The sequence below is a fragment of the Mesoplodon bidens genome (genome assembly GCF_964165515.1).
Source record: "Mesoplodon bidens genome assembly, chromosome: 19".
Lineage (NCBI taxonomy): Eukaryota > Metazoa > Chordata > Mammalia > Artiodactyla > Ziphiidae > Mesoplodon > Mesoplodon bidens.
The window spans coordinates 13,474,990-13,488,180 of NC_138179.1; the positions used below are offsets into that span (position 1 = coordinate 13,474,990).

A 13,191-nucleotide genomic window follows, 5' to 3' on the forward strand; every position below is an offset into this window, starting at 1 on the left:
GCTCCGGACGCGCAGGCTCAGCAGCCATGGCTCACGGGCCCAGACGCTCCGCGGCATGTGGGATCTTCCCGGACCGGGGCGCGAACCCGTGTCCCCTGCATCGGCAGGCGGACTCTCAACCACTGCGCCACCAGGGAAGCCCTAAAAGCTTTAATATAAGGTTGACTCCTAAGTTAAAAACAATTTTCCAAATGTGAAAATATGAGAGATAAAATATTTATTCTATAGCTCTCACAGATACAAACAGTGAGCAACTCATTTAACAAAACATCTCACACAGGTATACACAAATATTTCATAGAATCAATGATGTTATCAACTGTAAGATGCATCATCATTTTATGTACCACAAGGAATGAAAACTCACTGTCAACTGTAAGACATCATACAAATAAGATGAACCCCAATTTCAGAAATGTTAAATAGGTACTTCTTAGAATTGATGAGATATGCTATACAGGCAAGCTCTGTATTTAACAGTTTAACTGTAAGATTTTCTTTTTCCTTTAATGGTATTCCATCTCTCTCAAGTTACAGAATGCATGTATTTTGCCTGAAGAACACTGATAAAACAGAGAAAGAATTCTTTGAGAAAAATTAAATCAGGGAAAATGTGTCTCACTTACAGAGATACTACGGCAGATGCTGTGTTAATACTATAATTATGGATGTTATTCAACCGGAAATCCAACAATTATATTCTGGATCCAATACCACCTTTCTATCTATTCTTACAAAACATTTCCCCTTTTCCTTTATTTATTTATTTATTTATTTATGCTGTGTTGGGTCTTCGTTTCTGTGCGAGGGCTTTCTCTAGTTGTGGCAAGCGGGGGCCACTCTTCATCGCAGTGCATGGGCCTCTCACTATAGCGGCCTCTCTTGTTGCGGAGCACAGGCTCCAGATGCGCAGGCTCAGTAGTTGTGGCTCACGGGCCTAGTGCTCCGCGGCACGTGGGATCTTCCCAGACCAGGGCTCGAACCCGTGTCCCCTGCATTAGCAGGCAGATTCTCAACCACTGCGCCACCAGGGAAGCCCCCCCTTTTCCTTTAAAAGGAAATAAAAATGTATGCTTTTGACATGTATGTTTTTATATGCAAATACAAAGACAGGAGAATATCCAGCATCTATGGACTCATAATAAAAATGTCCTTGTAAAAGGCTGAACTTCAAAGGTAAAAAGTAGAGATGCATATCTATAACATACAGCAATTATTGTCAATGTTTACGTGTGAGAAATGCATTTGTTATTATGCCCGAGAACACTGGAGGTTTTTGTCCTCAGTGTGGAAGAAAAACTATCTAATGTACTACAGGAATGTCACTACAGAAAATAAATAGCAAAACTTACAAATACAAGTTGCTTTTATATTTATAATCCCACAACAAACGTCTTACCAGATATATTTAATAAATGCTGTTTTTACTGTTTGCTCCCATTAAACTTCTTTTCATTCTAAGTCGAAGTAACACCGTAGATCAAGGTAAAACTTTCATTAAACAAATTTATTTATTAAAATGTCACTAAGTGTAACTGTTCTTCCATGATGCAGCCATTGCACAGGAAAACGGAGCAGAGAACAATTAGCAGATATAAAAATTATCTATTTATTTAACCATTTCCAAAAAGTAAATAATAGTTTGATTATATCATATCAATCTCAGATAGCAGCATACAAATTTTGTTCCAGCATGGCTGCCTAATAGAAAATGTAAAACTTGAAAAATTCTACACCACTCACAATTATTAACTTGAAATAGACTAAAGACTTAAATGTAAGACTTAAACTAAAGACATAAAACTTCCAGAAGAAAACAGAAAAGAAAAACTCCTTGACATGAGTCTTGGCAATGATTTTTTTTGTATATGACACCTAAAGCACAAACAACAAAATACCAAGTGGGGTGTTGTTTTTCAAACTAAAAAGCTTCTGCACAGGAAAAGAAATGATTAACAAAATGAAAAGACAACCTAGGGAATGGAAAAAAATTTGCAAATCATAAATTGATAAGTGGTTAATATCCAAGATATGTAAAGAATTCACGTATCTCAACAGCAAAAACCAAATAATCCAATTTTAAAAGGGGCAAAGGACACGAATAAACATTTTTCCAAAGAAGACATACAAACAGACACATGAAAAGGTACTCCAATCACTAACCATAAAAAAGAAAAAATCACTAACCATCAGGGAAATGAAAATAAGGTCACAATGAGCTATCACCTCACACCTGTGACAATGACTATCACCAAAAAGACAAAAGATAACAAATGCTGGTGAAGATGTGGAGAAAAGGGAACCCTTGTGCACTACTGGTGGGATTTAACTGGTACAGCCACTAGGGAAAACAGTATGGTGGTTCCTCAAAAAATTAACAATAGAATTACCATAAGATCCAGCAATTCTACTTTTGGGTATTTGTCCAAAGAAAATGAAAACACTATGTCAAAGATATATCTGCATCCCTATGTTCACTGCAGCATTAATTACTTACAATAGCCAAGACATGGAAACAAGTGCCATGAAACTGTGGTACACACACACACACACACACACACACACATAATGGATGATTATTCAACCATAAAAAAGAAGGAAATCCTGCCATTTGGACAACATGAGTGGACCTGGAGGGCATTATGCTAAGTGAAATGAGTCAGACAGAGAAAGACAAATACTGTATGATCTCACTTATATGTGGTATCTTAAAAACAAAACAAAACAAAAAACAAACTCATAGAAAAAGAGCTCAGATTTCTGGTTACCAGACACAGGGAGTAGAGGTTGGGAGAACTGGATGAAAATGGTCAAAAGATACAAACTTTCAGTTATAAGGTAAATAAGTACTGGGGATGTACAACATGATGACTATAGTTAACACTGCTGTATGGAAAGTTGTTAAGAAAGTAGATCCTGAGTTCCCATCACAAGGAAAAAACCTTTTTTTCTTTTTTTTCGTATGTATATGAAATGATGGATGTTAACCTAACATATTTTGGTAATCATTTCACAGTATATGAAACTTAAGTTATTATGCAGTACATCTTAAACTCATATAGTGCTGTGGGTCAATTATATCTCAATAAAACCGGGGGAAAACTCATATAGTGCTGTGGGTCAATTATATCTCAATAAAACCAGGGGAAAAAGACTTGAAAAATTTAAATAAATTTTTCAATTCAAATACCTTTTAATTAGTAACCATTAGTGGGTTACCTAAAGTCAAAACTAACATGCTAAAGAAGAAAGATATTTCTTGGCTAGAAATGTAAGAAAAATAAACCATCCATTAGTTTATTAATTAATCTTCCACATTGCAAATAATAGCAGGAATCCAACCTGGTATACGCACATTGGCCAAAGAGAAGAGGCAGTCATGCCCAGGAAAAAGTTCATGAATTAGAGTACTCAGGTGTTTATGAAGGGCCGAAACCATCTGTTAAGTTAATTAAGGCCATTACTGAATTATAGGCATGTAAGAAGCATGTGCTGAGCCAGGATCCCCTTTAAGAAGGAAAATTTTCGTGCAGAATTTACACATATTAACAGGGTATCTTATTTTTAAAACATAAATGATTAGTGCTGAGATAAATATCTCAAATTTTAAAAAATACTACAAAAGTACAAAATGGAGAAGCTACGGATCAATGTTCATATGAAAAAGGCTAAAGAGTTTAAATGATTAAAAGCTTAATCTAAAATAATGCAATCTTTGACTGTTTTAGTAGAAACATCATATGCAGACACAGCAGGTTAACAGTTTTCATCAATTATTATACCACATGTAGAACACTAAACTCAGACCTTAATATGTCATTTTCATTGAAGAAAAGCAATGAAGATTCTTTCCAGAAGAGAAGCATACCAGATGGAGGAGGGTTTTGAAAGCAGATCAAGTAAGAAATTCAACAATGTACTAGATGCCTACGACATGCCAGACACTGTTCTAGGGACCAGGAACTGGGTGCTGGACAAGCCAGACAAGGCTCCTGCTTTCATCAAGCTAAAACAAGGGTAGGGGAAGACAGCTGAAGAACTGGAAAGACACTGGACTGAATATTGACTATTTACTAACCATGTGATGATATGTCATTCATTTAACAGTACTTGTGCCTCAGTTTCCTTAGCTGTAAAAACAGAGGAAACAAAGCACATACCTACACACACTTTTAAAGAACCCTTAGCAGTACAGTATAACTTTATTCAAATATCTGCAGCTGTCTTTGTGTGCGTGTGTGTGTGTGTGTGTATGGATCTTGTTTTTTTTTTATTTGATCTCCTGTGCCACTTCTTTTTTTTTTAATTGGAGTATAGTTGCTTTACAATACTGTGTTAGTTTATACTGTACAGCAAAGTGAATCAGCTATACATATACATATATCCCCTCTTTTCTGGAGTTCCTTCTCATTTAGGTCACCACAGAGCACTGAGTAGAGTTCCCTGTGCTATACAGTAGGTTCTCATTAGTTATCTATTTTATACATAGTATCGATAGTGTACATCTGTCAATCCCAACCTCCCAATTAATCCCACCCTCCCTTCAGTGCTGTCTTATGGAAGAATCAGAAGGGTTCTATAGGGCTCCAAAAAAAGAGAGAGGATCATGATAGCTGGGAGTGATAGGGACATGAGTTGATCTTGGTTGGAGAAAAATTTTTAAATACTTGGCTCTTCACAGAAAGAAATTTATCCATATCCAAAATACAGAGTAGTTGTAAAGCCTAGAAACACATATTATTTTAACTTGACACAATGAAATCCTTGATTACTTCTGCTGCAAACGGAAAGCTAAGGTTTATCAGAGCCACAGATTATCTGAGGCAATGAAAATAAGGACAACCCACTGAACATATCATGTCATACAGTGGTTCTCAACTTGGGGCAATTTTGTCCCCCAGGGAATATCTGAAAAATGTCTGTAGACATTTTTGTTTTTCATGACTGGCTGGGGGGCAAGAGATGCTACTGGTGTCTAGTCGGTAGACGCTAAAAATGCTGTTAAACATCCCACAATGCACAGGACAGTCCCCTACAACAAAGAATTAACCATGCCAAAATGTCAGTAGTGCCAAAGATGGGAAACCCTGATGTAAAGTATCTCTAAACCATTTATTATGTATATTTGACTGTTTCCAGACTTTATGGGCACTGTAGTTGGCTCTTCATTAGAAGTTTTCAAACAAAACCTACAAGACTGGCATCTCTGTGACTGTTTAGCTCATCATGCTTCCCTGGCATTAACAATGTGCTTGGCAGCTAGCGGAAATTTGATACTTCCTATGTTTGTTGTCAGACTGTTCACTCACCAGGCTTAAGAGAGGTAAGATTCACCTTAAGGATCATCCAAATTGAAGCATTTTCTTATCCTAAAAAATTATTTCATAGTAGATTTGATGATTATTTTCCCTGATAAGAGTATCAGCCAGAGCTTGGATGGGAGGGGAGTTTGGGGGAGAATGGATACATGTATATGTATGGCTGAGTTGCTTTGTTGTACACCTGAAACTATCACAACATTGTCAATCAGCTATACTCCCATATAAAATAAAAAGTTAAAAAAAAAAAAGAGTATCAGTGAGGAAGCCGTCCCTTGGCCATTATGTACAAATACAAAAACATATAAAATTTCACGGACTTCCCTGGTGGCACAGTGGTTAAGAATCCGCCTGCTGGGCTTCCCTGGTGGCACAGTGGTTAAGAATCTGCCTGCCAATGCAGGGGATATAGGTTCGAGCCCTGGCCCGGGAAGATCCCACATGCCCTGGAGCAACTAAGCCCATGCGCCACAACTACTGAGCCTGAGTTCTAGAGCCCGCAAGCCACAACTACTGAACTCACGAGCCACAACTACTGAAGGCTGCGCACCTAGAGCCCGTGCTCTGCAACAAGAGAAGCCACCACAACGAGAAGCACGTCCATTGCAACGAAGAGGAGCCCCCGCTCACCGCAACTAGAGAAAGCCCGCGCACAGCAACGAAGACCCAACACAGCCAAAAATTAATTAATTAATTAATTAATTATTTTAAAAAAAGAATCCGCCTGCCAATGCAGGGGACACGGGTTCAATCCCTGGTCCAGGAAGATCCCACATGCGACGGAGCAACTAAGCCCGTGAGCCACAACTACTGAGCCCACATGCCTAGAGCCCGTGCTCCACAACAGGAGAAGCCACCACAAAGAGAAGCCCGCACACCACAACAAAGAGTAGCTTCCACTCGCCACAACTAGAGAAAGCCTGCGCGCAGCAACGAAGACCCGATGCAGACATAAATAAATACGTTTATTTAAAAAAATATATGCCTTAAAAAAATTTCACACACATGTATACATATAAATACATGGATATAAACAGCTTAAGAAAGATTTTTGAAAACTATATATATATACTGATACTTTCAGAGAATAATTAGAAATAAAAACTAAATTCTTATCACAGGTGTCCTGGGACCAAAAGTAAGTCTAGTTATGGCTTTTATGAAATACTTATCATAAATAGTGTGTATAGTATATAGCTCCTAGGATCAGCTAATAACTAGGGCTAAGAAGTAAAATAACTTCTAAATGCGGGGAACATTTTCAGACTACCAATAAAGTTTTGTTTTTGTTCAAAAAAATAATTTAGTTTCATTTTCTTTCATTTTTCTTATAGACAGCTGGTAAACTAGATACTGAAGTCAAATTGGAAATGAATACCAACTTTCCACCAATTCCTGTTACTGGTGGCCATTAATTTTCTACTGAAAGAGGCAGAAAACTTAAAAGTCAAAGCTCTGGGACTTCCCTGGTGGCGCAGTGGTTAAGAACCCACATGCCAATGCAGGGGACACGGGTTCGAGCCCTGGTACGGGAGGATCCCACATGCTGCAGAGCAACTAAGCCTATGTGCCACAACTACTCTGAGCCTGCACTCTAGAGCCCGCAAGCCACAACTACTGGCCCACCTGCCACAACTACTGAAGCCCACACACCTAGAGCCCATGCTCCGCAACAAGAGAAGCCACCGTAATGAGAAGCCCACACACCGCAACGAAGAGTAGCCTCCACTCTCCACAACTAGAGAAAGCCCGTGCGCAGCAACGAAGACCCAACACAGCCAATAAATAAATTAATTAATTTAATTAAAATTAAAAAGTCAAAGTTCTAACTTCCCAGAGGATATCTGGAATGAATAAATAGGTCAGTAAATAATTTTTAAACAGTTTATTTTAAGTCATTTTCTAAAACTTTTAAAAAATGCATGTCAAGTTAATAACATTTAAGTAGCTATTATTTATGTTTATCTCCAATTAATTTATACTTGGATTGAAATTTTCATTTTTTTAAAAAATTAAGTACTTGGCATTACAAAAACTAAAGATAACTTTGCATTTTATTTAATAAAACATGACTGCCATGCTCTTTTGGCTATAATTTTTTGGGCTAAATAATCCCAAAATATATGGTATAGCAAACTTCTCTATTTGAACATCTAAGATAAACAATCCTCAGAAACAATGGCTGACAACTGGATCAGAGTGAACTAGAACTGTATAAAACCAAAATATTTTACTGACTGAGGGAACTTGGAAAAAGAGATGTATGCCAGGAAGAAAGCTGTTTAAATTATCTTTTAAGTGTGAAGTGGCTAATTTACTATTAAAACCAATAGGTGAAAACATGCCACATTTTCATGTGAAATGACGTGATGTGACTAAATGGTAACTATACACAGAAAAGTCAAAGAAACCAAGGACTTTTCTGAGGTAGTTACAATGGTCATACATACAGCCACAGAAGCCCACTGCCATGCAAAACAGTGACCGGTTGGCATCTGATCATGTGAGAGACAGTAGCCAAAAAGAATAGAAAATAAGCAGCAGAAGACACAGCACTACCAATCAATGTCAAGAGTTGCCATGTATAATACGCCGGCTATATGTGAATACCAAGAAATGGCTTCTACCATCTTCTAATTGTCTTTTTAAATTGGTTCTATATGAGTTTCCAAATTAAGAGTATTAATCTGTGAAAATGCTTATTGGAAAATATCTACTTTTATTAAGTTTAAACAGAGTCAAACTTTAATATCAAAGTGCCTATCATTTTAAATGTTCAAAGCATGTTTAATGAAATATGAAATATTTTTATTTTAAATATAAACTTTAAATTTTATTTGTAATTTCCTGTGTGCAATATTCAGCATCCAATGGGCAAAACTGTGCATTAGTAGGAACATTCACTCTAACCCAGGAGTCAGCTTCCCTTACTCACCCCCAAAAGATGAGGAGCTAATCAAAATATTTTGATTCATAAGGAAAGATTAAAGGAAAAAGAAACTAAAAAAAGAAAGAAAAAGTGACATTCATTAAGATTTTAACAACATTTTGTTAGAAAATATCTCTAAGAAAAGTAAAGTTAAACCCACTGAAATACTGGAAAACATACATCATTAACTAGTATTGCAACAATATTGCAGTATTCAACATACCACAATACTTACTGAAAAGAAAGGTCTCATTTGATTTTCTAAAAAAATCAAAACAGCAAGAATGGGATAAAGACACTGAAAGTGCAATTGCAAGAAGGTGGAATTCAAAATTCATGATTAATCTTACCGGTGCCATTCGTATCGCTGGGTGTGCTCCACAACCCTGGACTGCTTTATGAAGTGTTTCACCAAACATATTTCGAAGTTCAACTGAGTGACAATATACGGCATCAATCTTAGGCCACCAATCCAATGCAGACTGGAGAAAAACAGAGACCATAAGAAAGGAAAAGTCCAAATTTGCATGAGTTATATGCTCTGGTAATCACTGTAGTTTTATGGTTTATCACTTTGTGAGAAATTTCCTGAGACCATGCAAACACACACTATGATTTCCAAAGTCTTCAAGTAATGTCTTTAATTCAAACACCAAACCATACATCTATTTTAAAATATCATAATGAACATGAAACAAATCACTCACTACATAAGTGTGAGCATTTGAGACTGTCTTTTCTCACTGATAATCTAGTGAATCTGAAAAACAAAGTTTTTAGAGGGCTAATTCTGTAGGCAATCTTTTTCTTTTTTATAAGTTTAATGTTTTATACATTTCAGAAACATATGCATATACAGTATATATTTTCCCAAGGCAAGAATGCTATTATCAGTTTTAAAAGAGATTAGTGGTTCAACACAGTGTTGAAGGAATATGTGATAAACCATTACTTATATGCCTACAGACAAACAACAATGATAATTACAACATGAAATTAGTAAATGAGATAAAGCTATTAGTAAACCTATAATCTTATATTGATATGCAATGATGGCACAATACATAAGAAGACTAATGATCACCACAAAGACAAAATGATCATAGCTAAATATTTTTTTAAAGTAATTATTTTATGTAAATATTTTTCTACAGTTTAACCTGTTTATTTAGCTTTGATTCTAGTTTGTAGTGCCTATTTGATTTGAAAGTGTATCTTTTACTTTTACTTTTAATGAATTAATTACTATATTATGAAAAATGACAATTATGAAAATCACTAAAACTATTAAGTTTGTCTATCAGTGAATACAAAAATGACTGGATGAATTTTCACTACATACAGAGAGTATGCAAGGAATAGGATGACTTAAAATACAGGTTTCCAATTTATAATACTCCTGCTATAAGAAATACCTGAAGGAACAATTTGAAACACTAGATAAGGGGGTGTGATAGCTTCACATCCTATTCCCAAATTCCTTCTAATTTGAAACTAAGCTAATTAAATTCTCAGCATTTAATTTTTTTAGCCATAACTCTCAGAATATTTAGAGTAGCATCAGGTTATATTACCTAAACCCCAAATTTTGGATTACAAACTCTATATAGTGGATAGTATACTATAAAACCAACTTATAAAATACAATCAATACTGAACTCCATTTATGAAAAAACTCCTAAGTTATGAGGGAAGAAATACTTTTATTTGGATAGTATGATTGTTTCTATTTTTCTCTCAAACTCTTACTTTATTTACTTCCTAACAAATGATCAAGTTTTATTAGTTTCATTATATAATGAATTCCGTAATGTTAGTCAATTTGGTCACCTGACTTGCACAGAGCAATCAATACACCTTGATTTCCATATATCTACTAATTTATACAGCTTGTGTTAATCAGCTTAAAGTAACAAAGACTGAATAATCACAAAATGCTTTGAGATAAGAGTCCTCCTCTCTCTACTGACCCTATAGTATCTTGTCAGAAACTGCTGAACTAAAGACATATGCATCCCATGTAACATCCTATCCAAACTACTATGTCATTTTGATAGCTGTTGAAATTGTATCATGGTACCAGGTATACCCTATTAAATAACTTGATTTTAACTTAAGATTTAGTTATTTTCAAAATTTATATTTTTCATAATCTATAAATCATTCATTTTAAAGTAAAATTTAAAGATACACTTTCAAATAAAATAGGCACTAAAACCTAGACATTATGTAGCTGGTAAAAATTTTAGTTTTCCAAGCAGTTATTAAATGTGTCCTTTCTGAAACTAGTCAACTAAGGTAGACTTATTCTTTTTTGTCCCTGAAAATTCTAAGTTCATTGCCAAACAAATGGCAATATTTTCATAATATAAGCAAACCATGTGGCAATTCTTCAAGATTAGTTCAATAAATTTCACATGCCTTGGAAATAATTTCTTCAACCAAACCCTCTCAATAGAATGAGATCATCTCATTCTCAATATGTGAACTATCCATAAGTAAACTACACTAAACTGCCATAAGGAAAAAACAATACTAAGTACTATACCAGCTATAGCATGTTCCACTGATGGGAGCATGTTCCACATTTGGTTCATATGTGTACATATTATTTCTTTAATTGCCCAATTATAACAACATATCTAATCTAACCTAAAGGAAGCGTATAAAGATTAAGCACATAACACAGATCTTTTAACAACAATTCATCTCTTATGGCATTCCGTAATAAAAAAGTTGACTGTACTACATGTACCATTTTAGAAACTGATAAAAGCTTAAATTATAATCAAATTCAAATAGTGACTGGATTTTCAGATTTCTTAAGAAGAAACAGTGGACTCTTTTAGACCTAAACACAGTACTTATGAACTGAATATGAGTATGTTTCACGAAAGCAAAACAAAACTGCCAACATCATTACTGCTTCTACATACACTCCCAAAACCACATCAGTAAAACATTTATCTAATTTGAGAATGTGGTAATTTAAAAAAATCTGTGAGCTGGCTGAAAAAGCAAGGAAGAAGAAAACTTATGAGGTGTATTGAACCAAGAATCATTTAAAAGGAAATCTTTTTTTTTTTTTTTTTTTTTTTTGTGGTACGCGGGCCTCTCACCGCTGTGGCCTCTCCCATCGCAGAGCGCAGGCTCCGGACGCGCAGGCTCAGCGGCCATGGCCCACGGGCCCAGCCGCTCCGTGGCATATGGGATCCTCCCGGACCGGGGCACAAACCCACGTCCCCTGCATCGGCAGGTGGACTCTCAACCACTGCGTCACCAGGGAAGCCCAAACAGAAATCTTATACTACAAATAAATTTAAGATTAGGAGTCCAAATATCTAAGAAAAATTTTATGTGATTTCAAGACAGAATATATCCATAATATCTGCATTAAGTGAGATTCTATAATAGTCAATTCCATAAATTAGCATATTTACTTTATACATAGTCCTTTTCAATCAGAAATTACTTCAGATTCAATATCTCTTAAGCCTCAAACCAAAGGAAAGAAAAACCCTAACAAGAAACAATTTATCCAACAATCTATTATAATAGAGTATCATTATCTAAGGTCCAACTATAAAAGATATTTTATAGACTCAAATTTATGTTTCTTTTCAAGCTAGTCATTAAAAGGTTACTAACACTTAATATTTTGAAAGTTAGTCAATATAGGTTTTTCTTTATAAAAATAGATGTCGTATTTATGTGGCCTCTGATACAGACACACTCCACCTTCACACATGCAGTACTCATCAGAGTACAGGAGGATGCACAACCACTTCACCATGTACATTGAGGCATGCATGAAGTACCACTCCAGGCATGCTTTAAACCCACAAAGGAGCAGCTCAGCCACTTACAGCAGTGCCAAGTCCATGCTTGAAAGTGCTCTATATGTTCAATTGTAGACAAAAATAGTTCACAATTAAAGTAACTAGCCACAGAGTATCAAAGAAGTATACACTTGGGTTTATTAAGTACAAGCTTTAAGCATTTATGTAAACGATCCACTCTAGTAAATAGAATGTTTTTAGTATTATACACCAAAGGAGAAAAAAGTAGTAATATTTTATTTCTGAATTACACATAAACATGAAGGGTAAAAATCATTGCTTTTTAAAATTAATGGCCTTGAAAGTAAACCTTAAGGGTACAATGTCTTAGCTCATTACACTGGCAAAAGCAAAATAAAAATGTTTCTAAGTTTTTAATACAAACATACCTTATCTGCAATATCACATTCATTAAACTTTCCCTTTTGCAAAAAACTGTAGTTAATGTTACTTCTACCTATAACTGATCCTCGACTGAGAGAGGAATCATTCCCTTAGGCATTTTTAGTTATTCATAGTGTCTGGGGGCAGAGATGGGAGAGGAGGGAAGTGGCAAAAAAGGTATTTAATGAAATGAGGACCAGGGATGCTGAATGTCTTACGATGCACAAGGCAGCCCTGCATTGTAAAGACTGTCCTGACCAAAAATGCTACTAGCACCCCACTGAGAAAAACCAAATGTGTCACTACATGGCTTTATTAATAGTTATTATTCCTCTGCAGGAATGGATAAAAGAAAATGTGGCAGAATTTGATATAGTTCAATATATCCAAGGCAAATGAAGGTGAGATGGGTATTTTCAACTCACTAGAGACACTCTTTCAAAATGAAATTTGATTATAAAGAGGACAAATATACCTAAGTTATCAATGATTAAAGTCCTTTTTAAGGGAGGAAAACAGGAACAATTTACACTTACGTGTGAATATCTAAAAATGGATAAAAGTGGAGCTATGGTAAATAACACTTGAAAACCTTCAAAATATGATCAGAAGAACAGAATTTTTTAAATCCATCGTCCAAATCTAATACGGTTACTATCTTTCTACTTGATGTACTTGCATCAGAGTCGAAGGTTGCACAAGTACCTTTTAATGAGTTTGC

General features: G+C 35.5%; 1 protein-coding gene across 5 annotated transcripts in view; it reads right to left on the minus strand.

The window, feature by feature from the left end:
* NF1 (neurofibromin 1) overlaps positions 1–13,191 on the minus strand; it is a 260,760-nt gene that overhangs the window by 158,512 nt on the left and 89,057 nt on the right. For all 5 annotated transcript variants that reach the window (XR_014013948.1, XM_081218712.1, XM_081218713.1 and 2 more), the window contains exon 12: positions 8,598–8,729. Coding sequence is in view for 4 of the 5 variants with exons in the window: in XM_081218712.1 (XP_081074838.1) it covers positions 8,598–8,729 (132 nt within the window). In the remaining variant the exon portion in view is untranslated. The remainder of the gene's footprint in view (positions 1–8,597; positions 8,730–13,191) is intronic.